Consider the following 19635-nt stretch of genomic DNA (forward strand, 5'->3'; position numbering starts at 1 on the left):
GATGCTAAAACCTACAAGCCATCATTTCGAATTAGAAGAGACTTATTTGTTGCTTTTTCTGCTCTCTTCTTCGACATAATTGGTCTTCACGATTGTCTGACCTTGAAAGCTTAAACATCATCGATAATATCGACGATTTAAATGCAACGTTTTTCTTCTTCTTTTTTTTTTAATTGTGATTTAAATTCTTCTTCCTGGTGAGCTTTACAAATTAATCGTTTGTAAATGAGATTTTGTTTTGTTGAACTTAGAAGCACTTGAAAATCTTTCACTAACTCAACGATTACATAATTCTAATCAGACCTTTCAACACTTTCATTGATCAAGAATTTCTCAAAAAAAAAAGAAATTTTTACTAAAAAAAAAAACACTTCTATTGATCTAAAATCAATTTGTAGATCAACATACGTAAATCATTCAGTTCGACACATTATGTAATAATATATATCTTAAAAAATACAGTATATTAGTATAATTTTTTATATTGTTGTTGAAAGTGTAAAATCATTTTAATCATACTCCCTCCGTTTCACAAAGAGTATCATTCTGACATTTTTCACACATATTAAGAAAATTATTAAAAGTACAACTTTGTCCCTTATTAATACATTAAATGATTTGTTTTTATCTAGTAAATACATTAAATTAATATGGTTAAAATTGGAATATTGTTTAAAATTTTGCATTGAAAATATAAAACGACACTCTTTGTGAAACAAAAATAAAACCTTAAAACGACACTCTTCGTGAAACGGAGGGAGTATTATATATAGACATACATGGAGAGAAACAATACATGAAGACCTTTTTTTAAGGGAAATTAGGTGGGATAACAGGCTGCAGAATCTTATTTAGGTCCATTAAAACTAATTTTTTTAATGGTGGGCAAAGACATCCAACCCCCCATCAAATTAAGTCTACGCCATCTCTTTTAAACCATATCATTCAAACTTTTATCTATTCTGACAATTTCTATTTTCCACAACACCATAACTTTTACTAGAAAAACTTTTAGTTGAATTTATTTTTTCTCTTTATTTTTAAATTTTAAATTGATTTTTTTCTTTGAGAACCTTTCCAGAAAAACCCTTTTTCTTGGATCTATTCTATTTCCACATATTCTCTCCGCCGATGAATCCGCTGGAAACGATGCCGAGCACTCTATAACACCATCGACAAAAGCAAGCTTTTTCTTTTCTGGAAACCTCCCACTTAACTCCACCTTCGATGGAAGACGTTTCTTTGATTTTGAAGTGCTCCCCTTCAGAAACACTTCCAGACACCCTGTCACCTCTCCGCGTATCATCTTCGTCGACGGTATTACAACATCCGTATTCTTCATCGTCGAGTTATGGAAGGTTATTTTCTTGACCCACCTATTTGATTCTTAGTTCTATATATATAATCAGCTTTACTTACAGTACTTTCGATTTCTGTTCACTGTATTCACCTAGTTGTGTCTTCTTCTTCGTTGTTATCGATATCTGGTTCTCTCCAATTTGTAGATCTAGAGTAGTTAACTATTTTTATACGCATATCTAGTAAATAGTAACTACATTGAATATCATCATTAGTAATCGTCTACTCTATTCGTCCAATAGATACAATAAATAGCTACTCCATATTCAGTTAGTCTACATAACTACTATGCACATATAACCAACTACTAATATAACTATCGATAGTTAACTACGTAACAACAATAATCAGTTTATAATTGCTAACTTTTTGACATTTTTCCTTTGTAGGGATATGTGTTCTCTTCGACAATGTCAACCTACACCGTTCGCAAATAATATTCTGAACCAGATTCACGATGCACTCGTTGATGTCTTTGAAAGGGTTGCTAGAGAATCTGCAGAAGATGCTTGTTCATGTAAGGTTTTAAACCAAAAATTCAAGGAACTATCTGTCATCAGGGTGCTCAACCTATCTGCCTTCATTAAACGACCCAGCTTAATGAAGCGCTACCCTGAAGTCTTTGAGTCAGTGAAAGTAGACAACTACCAATAATCGACTTTGAGTAGTAGATATCTAATCAAAATAGACAATTATTAATATTTACTTAAGTATTAGAATCAACTTTGAGTTGTATGGAGAAAATAGACAACTATTAATAATCGACTTTGAGTACTACCTATCTAATCAAAATACATTACAAATTAGTCAACGTCTCTGTGTCATTCAAAACAAACCTTCATTTTAAACATAATCACCTACTAGTAGTCGTCTACTAGAAATATATGAACACAACAAACAAAAAAATTAGAATGAAAATGACGTCTATACTGAAGTGATAGATGACTAGTTGGTATATGTCTATTTATTTTCTACTTGATGCAACTATAGAAAGTATTTTCCATAATGTCTCACACTTTCGGAGTGAAAGGATGTTTGTCTGAGGGAGATGCAAATTTTTTATGAAAATAGTTGTCTACTATATAACCACATACTCTGAGCAAATGATTTTCTATGAAAATAGTCAACTATGATCCTATAATTACCATTGTGACCCCTTGCAAGACACCTGCTGCAAAACCTTGCCGCATTCCTCAAATTTCTCTGTGTCATTTCGACCACAAAGTAGTCAACTACGACTCATTATAAAAAAAGCTTACTATGTTACAAACACTACATAGTTGACTACGTTACCTTCATTTCTCCTCGGGATAAGATCTTTATTTTCTTTGGTTGACCATGTAGTCAGCGCATTAATGGGGAAAGTAGTTCCGAATCACCAGAACATACATGAGTAGGTATTGGGTGGAAAAGTCTTTCATAAAGGGATCTTCAAAAACTGATTTTGCACCTCTCCCATAAGCTTCTAGTTTGCAATGTTGTTGTAAGAAGAAGTTGCTGATAACTTGTTATGTACACCTCTTTTTTTTGTTGTAAACTTCATACTCATCGTGACCGACAACAACCATCTACATTTTAAACATAATCACCTATTAGTAGTTGTCTACTATAAATATATGAACACAACAAATAAAAGAATTATAATTGAAAAGAACGTCTATACTGAAGTGATAGGTGACTACTTGGTATATGTCTATTTATCTTCAACTTGGTGCAACCATAGAAAGTATCGTCCATAATGTCTCATAATTTTAGAATGAGAGAGTGTTCTTCTGTGGTGAATGCAATTTTTTTATGAAAATAGTCGTCTACTACATAACTGTATATTCTAAATAAATAATTTTTAATAAAAATAATAAATTATACCATAAAGTTATCTTAAATGATTTGAGCAAAAAAACACCGTGTATAGAAGAAGAGAGAAACAGAGAAGAAGAAGATGAGAAGAATAACAGAGAGGAAGAGCATAATGGTGGAGAGAGAACACACACATTATAAAACGACAACAAATATTGATGTTGGTTAAAATTCTCGCTGCTATTGTTCAAAGAAGCAGATAAAGTCTCTATATTTCTAAGTTTTGTAGTCCCAAATCATGTCAGAAATATTTTTTTCCAGAATTAAAGAATAAAGGGTATTCAGTCTTTTTTACCTACTTTTTGTTGTTGACTTGTGTTATGCAGTGAATTGACTATATGATAGATAGCTAATTTGTTCATCAGAAACTATTATCGATGCAAATCACCTTTTTTTTTAAACATCACAATACATGTAGACCATAACTCACATATTGTGATTATCGTGAGTGGCTGTTATTACTGTGTGGTAGAAGACGGATAGACACATTTACTACTCTTCACCAAACCCCCCTCTCTCTCCCTCTATAAATCTTTCAAATTCTATTTTCCGTCACCCAAAAATCAACCTTACAAGATCAACTTAAACCTCTCAAACTCAAACCCTCCAATGGCTTTCCACTTCCGGCGACTTTGCTTCTTCCCACCTCTTCTCGTGGTGGTTCTCCAACTTCTGCATGGCGTCTCCGGCCAGCTTGTTGTGGTTGAGGAACCTGTCTCTGCTCCTCCGCCTCCATTAGTTGTGGTTGAGGAACCTGTTTTTGCTCCTCCGCCTCCACTAGTCGACCAAGGTGGCAGTGATGGCGTTGTGCCGGCACTATTTGTCTTTGGAGACTCTCTCATAGACAATGGGAACAACAATAATATCCCTTCCTTTGCTAAAGCCAATTATTTCCCTTATGGCATCGACTTCAATGGCGGTCCAACCGGTCGTTTCTGCAATGGCTTAACCATGGTCGATGGGATTGGTATGGTTTTAGTACATGTCTACATAAATATTAAGTACATGTTGTTATAAATGTTATTTCTTCTCTTCAAAACATGTATTTCCTCCGAGTTTGGAAAAAAGTATATTAAAATTTATAACAAAAATGAATAAAGTTTGGATGAGTCTGATCGATGAAGTTAATTTGACGCATGCATGCACTGATTATATAGCTCAACTATTGGGGCTCCCATTGATTCCGGCGTACTCCGAAGCTATCGGAGATCAAATGCTCCGTGGTGTCAACTACGCTTCCGCAGCCGCCGGGATTCTTCCTGACACTGGAGGAAACTTCGTAAGTTGCATGCTATTAACTTTTTACTATTTTGTTGTAAGAAGTATATATGTAGAAGTAGTAGTATATGAGAAAATAATCCAACCAACCGATTCTTACAAATGTTTATTTGGATTATACATTTTAGAACCAGTACATATACATCAACATGATTGTGAAAGTCATTTGTTAAGTAAAATCAACTCAACCACATGTTTAAAGCGTGGTCACATGAGTATATGTTCTTGATCAACGATGAAAAAAATTAACGAGTTTATGATCGGGTGGTCAGGTGGGGCGCATACCGTTCGACCAGCAGATCCATAACTTCGAAACAACGTTAAATCAGGTAGCGAGCAAGTCTGGTGGTGCAGTGGCCATTGCAGACTCAGTGGCTCGAAGCTTGTTCTTCATCGGAATGGGAAGCAATGACTATCTCAACAATTACTTGATGCCCAATTTCCCTACCCGTAACCAATTCAATGCACAACAATTCGGCGATCTCTTGGTTCAAAACTACGCCAATCAGCTCACCGTAATACATAAAACAAAAACAAACTAATAGTATTAATTAAGCAAGAAGCTAAAACGTAATCATAAATGTGTTAATTTTTTGTTTTTTTTTGTTGGGTAATGCAGAGGCTGTATAATCTAGGTGGTCGAAAATTTGTAGTGGCTGGAGTTGGAAGAATGGGATGCATTCCGAGCATTCTTGCTCAAGGAACCGACGGTAAATGCTCAGACGAAGTGAACCAGCTTGTTCTTCCTTTCAACACAAACGTCAAAACAATGATCTCTAATCTCAACCAGAATCTCCCCGACGCTAAATTCATTTACCTCGATATCGCTCATATGTTCGAAGACATCATCGCTAACAAAGCTAGTTATGGTAATTAACAAAAATGTTACGCTAACTAAGTAAAGAACAACACTTAAATCATCGATGGGCTAATAATGGTACTTGTGTTGGTTTTTGTGTTTAGGGTTTACTACTTTAGACAAAGGATGTTGTGGGATAGGACGGAACAGAGGACAGATCACTTGTCTTCCCTTTGAGACGCCTTGTCCTAACAGAGATCAGTATCTGTTTTGGGACGCTTTTCATCCTACGGAAAAAGTTAATCTCATAATGGCCAAGAAAGCGTTTGCTGGTGACCCCACGGTCGCGTTTCCTATCAACATTCAGCAACTGGCTAGTCTCAACTAGTAGAGACATAGCGATTATGAAGCAATCAAGAAGAAATATAAACTTCGTACTGTTTTTGGTCTGTTTAGTTTGTTCTTGTAACGTTTTTTGACTTTCGTTCGCAACATTATAATCAAACCTTTTTTCTTTTTCTATTTTTGACATTTATTTTGCCAGTATATACTATAACTCACACATACAAACCACCAAAATTTGAATCCAAGTTAACAACATTAGTGTATCAATCACAAAACTAATCCATTTTTTGTTTTTTTTATATGTTTTGGGCCCATTCGTTGGCCCAAATGAATCAGCCCGCTCGTTGGATAATTAACTCTTTTGATATTAACGACGCAGTGATTAAAAAAAAATCAATAAAAATTGTTCTTTTATCCACGGTGGATCAGGGACAGAATCTACCGCCGGAGAAATTCTTGTTCCGGTGACTAGGCACCGTAAAATGACGGAGCCTTCCTTGTTGCTCCGTCAAGTAATCTCTGCACAGAAACGTCATGGAGAACTCATCCTCCACCGTCCGATCTACATCGTGCACGAAAACCGCCGTCGTCTCTCCTTCATTCTTCCGGCTCCTCGCAATCATCCCCGCCGTATAGATCGCCGTCATCCTCCCCGGAGCTTCTTCGTGGAACCCTGTCGGAGCATCGACCATGATTAAATCCCACTCCGTCTCGTAAACAACCTCCGGTAACCTCGTCAGCGTAAGCTCGCACGCAGAAACCCTAAGATCCGTCGACAAGCCGCGACGGCACTCTTCTCTGTTTTTCGCCGACGACATCAGAGCCGCCGCGTCTTTTACCTTTGTCTCGTACTTGACGTGGTACGATTCCAGAGACGGGAATTTCTCAGAGATTCGACGGATCCATGACTCGTCCTCGTCTAAGAAGATGGTTCTTCCTCCGTGGTTTAACGAAGCCCACATCAAGCTGTCGTGGCCCAGCCCAAATACCAGAAAATTGCACGGCGATTTCTTCTCCAAGACCTGATTCAATTTTGATTTTCTCATTTTTGTGTCGGCACATTACCACACTACCAAACTATGACACTGTAATAACAACGCTAGTGAAAATGTTTTTTTTTTTCTTGTTTAGCAATTTGAATTGCACAACTTAAATTGCATGTAATTAGTGTTGTGTTACCTTCTTGGTGACGGAGATTTCGGAGAGTGTTTGCTGGGGAGTGATATTGGAGGCGGCGTAGTGGACGAGAGCATCGGCGAGCGAAGGAGGGATCTTAACGCAATTTATGGATTCTTGGCTCTGTAATTTAGTTCCGGTGGAGGAGTTGGAGATCCGGAGAGTTTTGTCCGGCGACGGGTGTAATGAAGATTGTGAGAAATCGGTTCTGGTGATGAAGAAGAGAGTGATTACGACGATGGAAGCTAAGCTAGAGAGGATGAGTTTCAGTGTAATCGGAAATGGGAGATTAGTCGTCATCGGGATGAAAGGGAGAGAGATTCTGATAATTTCTCGTTGCTGTAGTGAGAGGCGTTACAGTTTACTGCAGAGGAAGGTTTTTGTGCTGTGAAGGGGACAAAGAGACAAAAGATTTTAATTTTACTTTTTGGGCTTTGTCCATGTGGTGGTTTGATTATCGGTGTGTCTCACAACATTGACTGGTCGATATTAACGATAATAATACATGTAATTTTGATAATTAATTAAGGCTTTGATATCATCACCTTAATTATTGGACCAAGTTTAAAAGGTTAAAGGGTAATATAGCAGTTACAAATTACATTAGTAGTATATCACTCCATTAATATAAGCTTTTTTTTTATTGTAAAATGCTATTTCTAGGAAAATTGAACAGGATAGTCTTAAAAGTAAATAGTAGTTACGCCATCAGATCACAGAGACATTATTTCATCAGTGAAAGTCTAAAATTTGGCTAAGTTGGCACTTTACCATGACAAATATTTTTTTTTCCAGGAATTTTTATATTAGTTGACTCTCTGTTTTGCATCTTTCAATTCAGTATTAAACATATATGACTCTATTTGATACAAACTCAACAATGAGAAATGGAAAGGCTATCACGTTATTTAAGATATATTATTACAATCCAAAACCAAAAAGTTCTGAATTCTATAGGCATTTTACCTGCATTAGAGTTTTATATAGACTTGAAAAAAAAAAAAAAGAGCCAAAACCGCTAAAAATCTGCAAGTTCAGAGCTCGCGGTTGACCATATATCGTATGCTATTCCTTTGTAGGCGATTTTACATGACTGGTTAGAGTGAACATCAGTCACAGCTTCAGGGCTAAAGCGCATAGAGCCTTCACGAAATCCGTAAGCATTTCGGAAGGCAGTTCTTGATGGAAATGTTATACCAAAAAAAAATTTAAAAAGACACACTCAATAGAAGGGAAGACAAAAGAAATATCCAAAGAATTTCCCAATATCTAACTATGTATTCCCAACTAGATGGCTATGTTTAAAAGGTAAAAAAAAGAATTTTTGTAAGTTGTTATGATGGTGGTTGCTTTGGCATATAAAGCCTATGAGAAGAGCTTGTAGCTTTTTGCTGAAAGGATAATGTGTCTCATTCCTCCAATGGGCGCAAAGATTGCTATCAAGACTCCAATGACTATTGCAAACTGTGGTTAAATTAACAACGGATTAGAGAATTATAGGTTTAATCAGCTTGTGACTTTAAGCCTTGTGGAATCAAGAAAGAAAGACTAACCCAAGAGGCAAACCAATGGAAACTCCATCGTTTTGGTCGCTTCATGATCAACCATATAATGCAAGGCAACTGCAAAATACAGTTGTACAAATACATCATATTTATATTTATGTATGCAAAGAACCAGAGATGTATCAACTGTTTTTTTTTTTAGTAAAGTGACTTACGAAGTATGAGGTTGATGAGAAGACGAGGCCACCGAAGAACCCTAACAGACCTCCGAAAAAGGGGATACAAACTGCTACAAGACATACCAATGCTGCACACAAACCCAAGACTCTTAAGTTCCCATTTCTCTAGATAAAGCGAAAAAAAGAAGCTAAATATGAGAACTAACCAACGTATGTGCTACGTGCGACTAGACGCAGTGTTGCCGAAGGAGTGAATTTCAGTGTTTTCACCAGGTACGACTCGATCGTGTCAAACACAGACATCGCAAAAACCTGGTCGAGAATGATCATCAGTTACATTGTACAATCACATTATTTGGAAAAGAAACAGAACAAGAAAAAAAAAGAAAAAAAACTAGACCTGATAACTACCAATGACATGGATAAAGACCATGAAATTAGCAGCAGCAATAAGCCAAGCAGGTCTCTCAAGGGAAATGAGAACATCATCCTCAACAAGATCACCAAAAGCCCAATAACCGGAGATAGCCACAGCGAGGTAACAAACGATGACGATCACGTAAGCGACGACGACTCCTTTCCACATTGGTTTCTTGGAAGGGATTTCAGGTGTTGAAGGAATAGTAGCTTGGATCTCAAGAACCACACTGTGTCCTGCAAACGCAAACGCTATGGTTCCAATGCCGTTAAACGCGTCAAATATCATTGCAGCCACCGTGTCTCCTCTCACTCCATACTCAGATGGACGGTGCTGCGTTCCTTTCACTATTGACGCTACAGACGCTATCATTGAGTAACTACAAACAAGATTTCAAAGAGAGATCAGATCAAGATTATAAAAAAAAAAAACAGAGGATTCTTGTTTTTTTTGTTTGTTTTGGGTTTGGTGACAATACAAGAAAGACATGAGGGCAGCTAAGAGAGAGACGATCTTGATAGAGTTGAAATCAGGAGATTGAGAGAGGACGACTTGGAGCGCGCCGAATCCGAGGATGTAATAAGTCTGACGAATATGCTGGAGATTAGGAAAGAGAAGCTCGACGAATTTCTTAAGCGATTTGCCTCCGGTCACGTTGTAGACAATGTCGGAAGCGATCTGGACCAGAAGCTGTTGGGGCAAGACGATCCAGTAACCTAGCCTTGGTCCAAACGCTTCTTGGCCTAGCTCTGGATAACGGTCTAACCGTTTCCCGGGTACAGATTCGTGTAAGTTCACCATTTGCCACAACGAATAGAACGTTATAGCCCATGATAACATTATTGCAACAAGTCCAGGTCCCCTGTTATAAGATAATAAAAATTTATCGTTAATTACTACTAGTTTTTATTTTTGTGAAGAAGACTATAAAATAATTAGAATTTCTTTGGAATATTACCAGCCAAGTTGTGACATGGCGAAAGGGAGACCGAGAACTCCGGCACCGACCATGGCCGTGACATTGTGGAAAGCGGAGTAATACCACTTGGCCTCTCTAGACGCAGTTACCGGTAACCAATCGTTGTAATCCATTTGCCGATTATTATTATTCTCCGGCGATCTTCCTTTGTTCTCCTCAGCATCGTCCTGATCAGAATTTGGTTTGGTTAATTTATAGATGATGCTAAACGTCAAAAAAAAAAACAAAGAGGAAAAGAAAACTGTTGAGTTACCATATCTTCTCGTTACAAGAATTTTTTTCAGCATTGTGAATGATTTATAGTTCATGGCTAAAATTTTTTAAAAGATTTTACGTTTTAGATCTTTTTAAAGAGCATCAAAAATTGAAATCTTACAAGTTTTTAATATGATAAAATGTTAAGAGTCTCATTGATGAAACTACATTATTCATGTGATATATACTTAGAGAAAAGACAAGTCGAACCAAAAACTCGACACTAATACCATAAGAATAAATATATTCTAATTAAATATTACCGGTGGAGGAGGCGCATTGTATGTCATTCTTGTCTTGTGTTTTCTTTAATATCCACAAAAATATAAAATAAAATACAGGCAGGTGTGTTATTTTTTAAAGTACAAAATATGTATAGAGAAGAAACATCAACAAACAAACAAAAAGAAGAGAAATTACGGTTAATGATGGTTGAAAAGGTGAAGAGTTTAAATAGAGAGGTAATTAGGGTGAAACTAATTTTTGATTACTTGGATCATAGGAAAGTGAGGATGGTCTTTTGAACGAGTCTGCGGTTAATCTCGTAACTTTAAAGTCTTTCGCAAATCCAACGACTCTGGTCTTTTCCTATTTTTTTGCTTAATTTTCAGATCCTTTCTTCTTTTTTATTTATTACCCACGTTTCTAGCCTTACTTGTCCCGATATTTTCTCGTGTTCCCACAACTCAATAACCTTAGAAATCAATAAAGTCTACAAATTGTATTACTCACAACGTAAAACGAGAACATTTCACAAAATTCCGCATCTTCAGTTGTAAGAAATCATCAATCTAAAAAGAGTTTATTACACTACGAGACAAATAAATTTTATCTATACAAAAGTTATTTTTTTACGGTAGAATTTTCGTATAATACAATTTTGAATTGTAAAAAGAGAAATAAACAAATAAATTTGAACTCAAACGTTTGCATTCACCCCTAAAAAAATAACAGTAGCCGAATTATTAAGATTCAACCCGAATCTTTGACCCAAAAAAGATTCAACCCGAATACCTGGAATACCCGACCCGTAAATGCTGGATAGTATTTATATGTCCCTGAATTATCCAGACCCGAATACTACCCGTAATCATCCGAAATCGACTGAATGTAGGGTTAGTCATATGATTTTGTTTTGGGGATTTCGGTGAAGTTTTCTAGTTTTTGATCTACGGACAAAAAGCTGGAAGATGGCGATAGGAGTGAAGGATTTATGATCTTTTCAAGCGGCTTCGGATTAGCAGAATGTAGAGGTTATTCGCAGAGTTTGAGCTTGATTCATACGGAATCGAATTTCGAGTTTCTGCTTCTAACAAGCGATATCGTGGGTATACAGAGTCAACTTCTTTAAGCGAAAAGGTATTCTAATTTCTCAAGAATCCAGCTTCAGTTGTCGTGGACTTTTTCTCAGCTTTGAAAAGGAAACTTGAGTGAGGCTATTAAATCAGAGCTGCGTGTAGAATTAGCTTGTTATGTGGATTTGTGAACAGGTTTTTAGTTTTCAGCTCATGGGTGGTTTAAAAGTAGCGAACTTGGAGTTATTTTGCCTTGCGTATCTACAAAACGAAGTTTGACATTATAGTCGTCAATCTTGTTGGCCTATGAAACAATATTTGACTATACATTGCATCAATCCCTGGCTTCACGCGCAGAAGAGGCAAAAACAAAAAACAAAAACGCTTTTTTTTGGGTTTCTATGGCTTGATGAAACCTCAATACATGTGCTATGCTGCTTAAATTTCTTCTTCTTGTTTCTTTCCATCTCTTTTAGCTACCGAGCATTTCTTCCTGCGTAACGCTGCTGCTGCCCTGTTTTCCTTGATCCAGACTTTTCGACACGGGCTTTGCGGACAGCTTGTTGGATCTGCTTCTCGTGCTCTTTGAGCAAATCTTCAAGATTTCCACCAGGAGGCATCAATGGTCCTGAGTAATGGATTCTGTTTTTCCTTGGTGCGTTTCCCTGACACAGCCCAAGGCACACTCAACAATTACAGTACATACCAAACGGTTTAAGGTACACAAACTAACTAGAGGGGAAAAAAGAGGCTTACGGTTGAGTAATCTCTGTTGGGATCTCTTCTATAAGAAGAGCCAGACAATTCTCCTGTTTGTGATATCCTAGACTTCAGCTCTGCATTAGTTTGTCTTTTCATGCTTCCACCTCTGTTCCATTCTTTACCAGCAACAATTGGATGAACCATTGAAGAAGCATGAGCGTGACCATTCTGCTGGATCCCTCTTCTGGGTGGTTCGATCCTAAACCCGGTGCCACCTTCCTCGTCTGTTTTGAACTTATGGCTAATGCACGTGACTTTGGACTGTCCTGCGGCCATAAACTCAGGTGTCTGGGCAGTTTTATGATCTTTTGGCCGTCCTCTTGTCACAGTTTCTCCCCCTCTTCTCTTGTTATCCTCTGCCCTTAGTCTGCAACCAAAAATTTCATGAGGAAAATCCCAACAAGAGAGAAGTACCAGTCAACTGAAGATGTCATGTACAGACTTACTTTCTCGCTTCTTCGTTGCGAAGCTTAGCGTCAAGTTCCTTGCTTGGTGGGTATCTAGGTAAGTTTGCTGGATTAGCAGGGAGTGGCTCCGTGGTGAAGAACTGAAGAGAAGAAAGTTTTGAACTGGTCATGAGAATGCATCTAATAGCTTATTTAATAGGCATAGATTTGTGGTTAGTATCAATATATTACTTCGCTCCTCAAGGCAGAAGCAGCTGATCCACGTTTCTCAGGTTCTATTGCCAGTAGCTTATTGATGAGTGTCAGAGCTGATGCAGGAAAATGATTAAAGGTTTCAGCAAGAACGGGCTTGTAAGGATGACTCGGTTTAAAGCTTGTTGCAAGTGGCAGAGTTGCTCTTCTCCAGTAATCTTCTGAGGGTGAACCACATAGCTTAAAGATCTTGTGCATCTGCTCCACCTAAGAAGCAAAAAGGATAATTATCTCACCAGTTGTGTTCTATAAGATATAGGGCTCTGAGAATCAGAATCTGAATAGATGGTGTTGTGGATTATAAAGCCGTTGCTAACAGATTTGTTCAAAAGAGACTATAAAGGTATTAGAGAGTTTGATTACCTCTGTGCGTCCTGGCATAATAGGCTTTCCGGCGAAGAGCTCAGTGAGAATGCAGCCGGCGCTCCACAGGTCTATGGCTGGTCCATACTCGGTGGCACCGAGCAACAGCTCAGGTGCTCTGTACCATAAAGTTACAACGCGACTAGTCAGCTGCAGATCTTGATCACCCCGATAAAAATTCGCCAAACCAAAATCACCAATCTTCAAAACACCTTCGTTATTAATCAAGAGGTTAGATCCCTTAATATCACGGTGGAGGATTCCTCGTCTGTGGCAATGTTCAAGCCCACGGAACAGTTGTTGCATATAGCACTTGATCTAATAACAAAGTAAGACTCTCTTGTCACTTGAATTTTCCGAATTATAGCCCTTGTAGTAATACATTATATGTAATACCTGAGGTTCAGAGAATTTGATTCCAGGAGTTGCAGCTAGACCTGCAAGATCGTGTTCCATGTACTCAAAGACAAGGTAGAGGCTACCTGAGAGTCTAGAGGTGACTAGACCTTCAAGCTTCATAACATTGGGGTGATCAAGCTTTCGGAGAATGAGAATCTCCCTGGCCATAAACCGGACACTCTCTGGATCCATATTCACAAACCGAACTTTCTTCATCGCCACAATCTTTCCCGTTTCCAGGTCTCTAGCTTTATACACGCTGCTGTAAGTCCCCTGTCCAATCTACAACAATACACAGAACATAAGATTTCTATTTCAGGACACAAAGAGAGATTCAAAAAGGAAAACAAAAGGGATAACTTTTTCTTGAAAGATCAACTAACTTTGTCTAACTTCTCATAGGAATCTGCGCTGCGAGGAACCCATCCTTTGATAGCTTCTCCAGCAACAGAAGCCAACCAAGACGGCCATTCTGCCTTGGCTAGTTCTGTTTTATTTCCGGTCAGACGCTGTGGCTGCTGCGTAGGCTGCACCACCGGCATATCCGTGACTCTTCTGGTGTGGTTCCTGGCCGGAGCTCCCACAACAACCGCTGGTTTATTGCTGTTTCGATCAGATGACGTGGAGGGACGACGCACCACTGGGTAACCATTGGCCACGACGGTGATGGAAGCTGTAGAAGTCGGACATGTGAAAGATCCTTCCTTTTTGGATGAAGAAGCTGACGACGACGGTGGACGAGGGATGAGATGAACAATGGATTTGCTGGAATCTAGTAGCTCCTTGTTTGCAACGGCGGCGTTTGGAGAACGCGCGGTGGCGCAAATACAACCCATTACAAACAAACAACCATTCAAACTCCTACTTAATGGAAGAAGCTTTGAGTTTTGCCGATTTTCTTTATCTATTTCTCTACTCTGGTGATATGGTCGGCGACCAAAAACTCTCTGTTCTTTTGTTGTCTCTCTCACGTTTTTGTGAGTTTGTTGTGATAGAAAAATGGAACGTGCGTGCCACTCAAATGTCTTTATTGTGTTTTTCCTTCTACTGTAGTAGAATCAAATGACGAGGAGGCGATTAAAAAAGAATGGTCAACTCAAGAGCCTGATTTTTTTTTTAAAAAAAATTCTTCTGGTCGTAACTGGGTCTTATTGGTTTCGTTCAATGGGCCCATTTCCACTTGCAAAGCCCGACAATCATTTTTTGGGGTGTCAACATTTTTGTTTGTTTGTTTTTGGGTTGCCTTTTTCCTCTGGTGTCAACATAACATGAGCAAGTCCGATGAAGTATCTCACTGCCTGCCTTATCCGGATATACCAAGAAAGACAAAGAAAAAATCATAATTTTGTCGTGATTATTTCAAAACTTCCAATGTGTATCCGAGTACCTTAGGATCTTCAGCCTTTCGAGTAATAATAATGACATCACGATTCATTTCCATTGGCCATTTATAGACATTTGAGAATTTTGGGTATTAAACTTTTCAAATATTTGAAGCTATTCTGGTCAAAACAATTCAGATATTTGAAATATGATCATATACTATCTTAGATTAGCTTACAAATAATAAATGCAAATATATTTACTTATTAAATCGTCAAGCTCTTTGATACGTATAGATTTTGATGAGTATACAAATAAAATAGATAATACCTCATTATACCTCTACAAAATGTACATCATTCCTACCCAACATAGAAACCTAAATCAAACTCGGATATAAACCAAACAAACAAAAAAATTATAACCAGGTTAATCAACCGTGTTCATTTATAAATTTTTATTATTTTTTTCTCGATGAAATAGCAGGCAAAGAAATGAAAGCTTACGTGGCGAGAAAAAATCAGAAGTTTTTAAAAATTTCTATTCACATCCTATATTAATTGCTAAAATAAGGTGTTCGTATAACAAAACAAAACGTACGTAGATCAAACGCGATCGTCATCTAGATAATCGTACACGGAGATGCTCATCGTTTCCCGTTCTCTGTCTTCCTCCCTGTACGTCGTGGACGATCTATCTTCGCCGCCACCACTTCTTCCGTCGTTGTTTACGGCGAATCCGGCGTCGACGGCCATGCCGGCGTCGGAGGCAGCTTTTTGGATGGACTTAGGAGATGTGTTGGAGGCGAGAGAAGGTGAGAGCAAGTGAGGGAAGTTAAAAGCTTCGTCCTCGAGGGACAATGGTCGGTGCAAGCAGTAAAAGGCAACGTCGTGTGCTACGGCGGCGCCTTCGGCGGTGGAGAAAGATCCTAACCAGAGTCGTTCACGAGTTCCCGGAACCCTAATCTCCGATACCCATTTTCCCCATTTCCGGCGACGGATACCTTTGTACTTGACCTGATGATGAGTTTCTCCGGCGTCTCTCGAATCCATTTTGAGTTGATGATCTTGAGAGAAAGTGTTGAATATAAATACGTTAAGAGGAGAAAAAGTCGTATCCGATAGAATAAGTGTATAACAATTATAAAATAATAATAAATAAAAAGAATATTAGTCAAAGGTATGACCAGGGGAATATGTGATATTGACAGTTGATGTTTTAATTTTCTAGGATGATCCGATTAGCGCTTCAACTTGTTAAAGTTTGCATCAACTTTATACCTGTTTAGATAAACTAATGAATTTTCCAACATGAGACTAGTGGTCGATTAAGATGGATTATTCGATGTAATGCTTGATTAATTGATTGAATCTAGTTGCGTATCCAAAACTGTGAGATTTAGCCATTTAGGGTCCAAAGGTGACAACAAAATTAGCGGTGTACAAAATAGACAGATTTACGGATACATTTTCGATTGGTGCAAAAATGTTCTTCAATTGCTTTGTAGACCGATGTGTAGATGAATTATCAATTTGCATCATAAAACCTATAAATTTTCTGCTAATCAGAATCATGATCTTAATTTAAATAATTTACACGATCGTATTAAAAAAACGAATATATTCGTCGTAAATAAAACCGCAATGACTGTCATACTACGATTAATCACATATATAATATACGACTGGATGCAAAGTATTGATATATATATTTTTTTTCTCTTAAACTATCAGTTATTCAGTTTCATCACAACATCACGTGGTGAAACACATGAGACTTGCTTCTCTTTCTTTTCTTTTTTGAGTTTGTGTAGATTTCATCACGCCTGACGTCTTCATATAGTCTTACAGGGGCAAATCTACATTACAAGGGTGCACTTGCAAGTTATACCCATTGTTTTTTTAAGAAATTTTGTTTTATAAAGAAAACTGCTTAATTTTTGACCAAAATTCAGTTAATTTTTTTTATCAATGCACCCATTAGTATGTTTAGTTTGCTCCCTAGTTTCATAAATTTATGATTTTGGCTTTGTTATTTTATATGTTCTAGATTCGCCATGTAGTCTTATATGGGGTCAAATTTTTCCATCTTTCAAATTCCTTCCGAGTTTGACTAAAAGACAGAAAGTTTTTTTTGGCTGGTCTCGTTTAGCACACAGAAAATAAATAAAAAAGATACTACAGTATGGGATTGTGATATCTTATTTACTGGTACACAAACTAAACTCCAACCTGAGAAAGATTCATCACACGGAATCTCACTCACTTTGGAGCCACCCAATTTGAATGCAATCTACTCTCTCCTTCACTATCTACAAATTAAGACCTCCCTTTCTTCTTTAATTTTCGGGTTCGCGACACGCCATAGTTGATCATAATTCACACAAATATATTCCGAAATTATGGTAACCATGACACGATCATTTTGAAATGTTTTGAATATTATTTAAATTTTTTTATGGCTAACGTATAATTTTTAGAAAAAAATACCATATTGTATGTTAAGATCGATTGGTGATGTAAAGCGGTAAACAAATTTCAAAGAGAAGAGAAAAGGTGGTACAACTAATTCTTTCCAAAATGGTATACCTTACCAATCAAACTCAAAACAGAGAAAAAAAAAAAAAAAATCAAAGGAAGAAAGGATGCACAAGAGTTACTGAAAAGCTTGAAGATCATAATTATCACTCACGGAGAACAAAGAATATTTCATACAAAGAGGGTATAAAACGCAAACAAGGACAAAGCAGAACATCTCTATATATGTGATTCATATACTAAGACATGGTGTGAGTTGTCACTAAAGTACTGTATGTTTGTTTCTCCATTTGTTGGGTAATGCTTCCACAAGGAAGTAAGCAAAACCAGACGAAAGATATAGCTCTACTTGAAAGCATCTGAAGCAGAGTAAAGGAAGTCCAAGAAACCTGTCCCCTTCAACAGACCTTTACCTGTCAATAGCTCAAAATCTAACAGCAGCAAGAACCCTATCACTGCCGCTTTCCCGTTTATCACTTCGTTCTTCCTTGAGAAACCAAATCCTTGAGAACCCTCGTCCACCACCATTCTCACCTGATTCACACAAATTTAAATCTTCATCAACCCTTTTGGTATTTATTGGCTTTCTTTTGCTCAGATGAAATACATTTTATATTTGAGTCCTATTCTTTTTTACCTCGTCGACATTGACATTTGTTGCTGTGAGTCCAGGCTGAGCTTTTCCACTGAAGACGATCTCCGCAGCTGCTTCAGCTTTCCCGCTGTCTCTTATGCTGATGTAGATGTTTTCTTCATCAAATTTGACAGGGTATACAAATAGTTTTCTCAGTGCAGGTGTCAAGACTCTGAGAACCGGGTTTTTTGGGTACCATTCCCGGATTTCTCCAGTTCTAAGATCAAATGTACTATCTGTCGATGGGCACACGATGCAACCATCCTGTTGTAAATGCCACAAAAAAAAAAAAAAATGGATAACTCATTGTTAGAGAAGCCAAGGAAATTGGTGAGTGAAAAGTAGTATTAAACAAAGACCTTGATGCATTATAGTAGTAGTTGTTGAAAACCCTAACAAAAAGATACGGTGAGCATGACATTCATAGCATGTGAAATACAACCAATTTGTTTATAAAGCGAACCTTGGCACATACGATTATCGCAGCTGATTAGCTGATTAAGTCAGAAATCAATTCAACTAAGCAAAGAAGTTAATATCCAAACAATCTCTTAAAGCATTTACATAGTCACAATTCACAATGAGGGTAAAGCATAGTGTTCTTAATCAGAACTACCTCTTTGTAAAAATCTGACATTTACATTTCTGTAGAATCAAATAACACTGAAGCAAAGGCAGACAGAAATCAAAATCTACTGATTTTGGAAGTAACTCAATCCATGTGTTGATTAAGAAGGTGAAGATATCTTATAATTTATAAAGTTCGTTTTCTAAATATGTCACTTTAATCAGTCAAGCATTTTCACAAACACCTCATATACTCACAAAACCCGTAAAAAATCCAACAACGAAGAAACCTCAAATGGCGGAAAAAATTAGTAAAAAACGGAGAAACCTGAGTTAGCTTAGCGTTGAGAAGTCCCTCACTGTAAGCTCCTTCCGCAGGAGAACGATTCTCAATTGCAAACACATCGTTCTTGTACCAAAGCAGCAATATCGTCTCATCGTCTTGAATAATCACTCTCCGTTCACCTTTCGGAAGCGCCGATAACGGCACAACCGGCACCCAGTTCCTTCCAGGCGAGGTAATAGACGAAGAAGATACCTCCGTCGCCTCGCATCTGACGTGTCCACCACTCCTCTGCTTCGAACTCTGGTCCAACCGGTGGTAAGTGAGAGCCAGCCGGCGGTCGCGGCGGAGATAGCGCGGCAGAGATCTAGCCAGCGACGGACCGCGGGTGAAAGAGGGAGGAGGACGAGGAGGAGTGAAGGAGTAATTACGTGGGAGAGACGTAGATGCGGTGGTCGCCATGGACGAGAGTGAGAGAGAGCGGAAGAGAGAAGAGGAAATGCATTTGTCCACACAAAGGAGAGAGACAAGTGGATAACGAGGGAAGAAGAAGGATAATTGTAGCCACACTTTTTTATATGGGCCTCTACTTTGCCAACACGCCTCGCTCGTCAGATATTTTGGATATTAACTTCAATGGGCCTTATAGCATTGTGGGTCAAC

General features: G+C 37.9%; 6 protein-coding genes across 6 annotated transcripts; 1 reads left to right on the plus strand and 5 right to left on the minus strand.

Moving 5' to 3' along the window:
- Positions 1-3759: 3759 nt before the first annotated feature.
- On the plus strand, positions 3760-5797 carry LOC18008946 (GDSL esterase/lipase At1g71691). Its single transcript, XM_006390696.2, has 5 exons — positions 3760-4183; positions 4374-4495; positions 4767-5009; positions 5114-5363; positions 5458-5797. Exons 1-5 carry the CDS (start codon positions 3826-3828, stop codon positions 5679-5681), a joined length of 1197 nt encoding a protein of 398 aa, XP_006390758.1. The 5' UTR covers positions 3760-3825; the 3' UTR covers positions 5682-5797.
- Positions 5494-7161, minus strand: LOC18008951 (glucuronoxylan 4-O-methyltransferase 3). Its single transcript, XM_006390697.2, has 2 exons — positions 6818-7161; positions 5494-6660 (listed from the first exon to the last, which is right to left on the minus strand). The coding sequence occupies exons 1-2, from the start codon at positions 7112-7114 to the stop codon at positions 6064-6066; spliced, it is 894 nt and encodes a 297-aa protein (XP_006390759.1). The 5' UTR covers positions 7115-7161; the 3' UTR covers positions 5494-6063.
- A 1018-nt stretch (positions 7162-8179) lies between these two features.
- Positions 8180-10440, minus strand: LOC18008948 (lysine histidine transporter-like 5). Its single transcript, XM_006390698.2, has 8 exons — positions 10414-10440; positions 9875-10062; positions 9395-9778; positions 8899-9295; positions 8705-8810; positions 8535-8626; positions 8368-8436; positions 8180-8278 (listed from the first exon to the last, which is right to left on the minus strand). The coding sequence occupies exons 1-8, from the start codon at positions 10438-10440 to the stop codon at positions 8180-8182; spliced, it is 1362 nt and encodes a 453-aa protein (XP_006390760.2).
- Positions 10441-11504: 1064 nt separating this feature from the next.
- Positions 11505-14718, minus strand: LOC18007990 (probable serine/threonine-protein kinase At1g09600). The gene is made up of 7 exons (XM_006390699.2): positions 14012-14718; positions 13626-13910; positions 13230-13547; positions 12846-13073; positions 12654-12754; positions 12202-12574; positions 11505-12110 (listed from the first exon to the last, which is right to left on the minus strand). Exons 1-7 carry the CDS (start codon positions 14462-14464, stop codon positions 11922-11924), a joined length of 1947 nt encoding a protein of 648 aa, XP_006390761.1. The 5' UTR covers positions 14465-14718; the 3' UTR covers positions 11505-11921.
- Positions 14719-15505: 787 nt separating this feature from the next.
- On the minus strand, positions 15506-16003 carry LOC18008879 (ethylene-responsive transcription factor ERF020). The gene has a single exon (XM_006390700.2). The coding sequence runs from the start codon at positions 16001-16003 to the stop codon at positions 15557-15559; it is 447 nt and encodes a 148-aa protein (XP_006390762.1). The 3' UTR covers positions 15506-15556.
- Positions 16004-17606: 1603 nt separating this feature from the next.
- On the minus strand, positions 17607-19503 carry LOC18007993. The gene is made up of 3 exons (XM_006390702.2): positions 19018-19503; positions 18126-18386; positions 17607-18022 (listed from the first exon to the last, which is right to left on the minus strand). Exons 1-3 carry the CDS (start codon positions 19432-19434, stop codon positions 17834-17836), a joined length of 867 nt encoding a protein of 288 aa, XP_006390764.1. The 5' UTR covers positions 19435-19503; the 3' UTR covers positions 17607-17833.
- Between the last annotated feature and the right edge of the window lie 132 nt (positions 19504-19635).

The sequence above is a fragment of the Eutrema salsugineum genome, unplaced genomic scaffold (genome assembly GCF_000478725.1).
Source record: "Eutrema salsugineum unplaced genomic scaffold, Eutsalg1_0 scaffold_9, whole genome shotgun sequence".
NCBI classification, from domain to species: domain Eukaryota; kingdom Viridiplantae; phylum Streptophyta; class Magnoliopsida; order Brassicales; family Brassicaceae; genus Eutrema; species Eutrema salsugineum.

Excerpts from the sequence above, each read along its gene's own strand:
- LOC18008946 (XM_006390696.2), top strand. The coding sequence starts at position 3,826 with ATGGCTTTCCACTTCCGGCGACTTTGCTTCTTCCCACCTCTTCTCGTG. Across the intron at positions 4,184-4,373 it reads AACCATGGTCGATGGGATTG|CTCAACTATTGGGGCTCCCA; the intron begins GTATGGTTTTAG and ends CTGATTATATAG. Across the intron at positions 5,010-5,113 it reads ACTACGCCAATCAGCTCACC|AGGCTGTATAATCTAGGTGG; the intron begins GTAATACATAAA and ends TGGGTAATGCAG.
- LOC18008951 (XM_006390697.2), bottom strand. The coding sequence starts at position 7,114 with ATGACGACTAATCTCCCATTTCCGATTACACTGAAACTCATCCTCTCT. Across the intron at positions 6,661-6,817 it reads AAATCTCCGTCACCAAGAAG|GTCTTGGAGAAGAAATCGCC; the intron begins GTAACACAACAC and ends AAATTGAATCAG.
- LOC18008948 (XM_006390698.2), bottom strand. The coding sequence starts at position 10,440 with ATGACATACAATGCGCCTCCTCCACCG. Across the intron at positions 9,296-9,394 it reads GCTGCCCTCATGTCTTTCTT|TTACTCAATGATAGCGTCTG; the intron begins GTATTGTCACCA and ends TCTTGTTTGTAG. Across the intron at positions 8,437-8,534 it reads TCTCATCAACCTCATACTTC|TTGCCTTGCATTATATGGTT; the intron begins GTAAGTCACTTT and ends TGTATTTTGCAG.
- LOC18007990 (XM_006390699.2), bottom strand. The coding sequence starts at position 14,464 with ATGGGTTGTATTTGCGCCACCGCGCGTTCTCCAAACGCCGCCGTTGCA. Across the intron at positions 12,575-12,653 it reads CGCAACGAAGAAGCGAGAAA|ACTAAGGGCAGAGGATAACA; the intron begins GTAAGTCTGTAC and ends TTTTGGTTGCAG. Across the intron at positions 12,111-12,201 it reads CCAACAGAGATTACTCAACC|GGAAACGCACCAAGGAAAAA; the intron begins GTAAGCCTCTTT and ends GGGCTGTGTCAG.
- LOC18008879 (XM_006390700.2), bottom strand. The coding sequence starts at position 16,003 with ATGGATTCGAGAGACGCCGGAGAAACTCATCATCAGGTCAAGTACAAA.
- LOC18007993 (XM_006390702.2), bottom strand. The coding sequence starts at position 19,434 with ATGGCGACCACCGCATCTACGTCTCTCCCACGTAATTACTCCTTCACT. Across the intron at positions 18,387-19,017 it reads TCAACGCTAAGCTAACTCAG|GATGGTTGCATCGTGTGCCC; the intron begins GTTTCTCCGTTT and ends CATTTACAACAG. Across the intron at positions 18,023-18,125 it reads CAAATGTCAATGTCGACGAG|GTGAGAATGGTGGTGGACGA; the intron begins GTAAAAAAGAAT and ends TGTGTGAATCAG.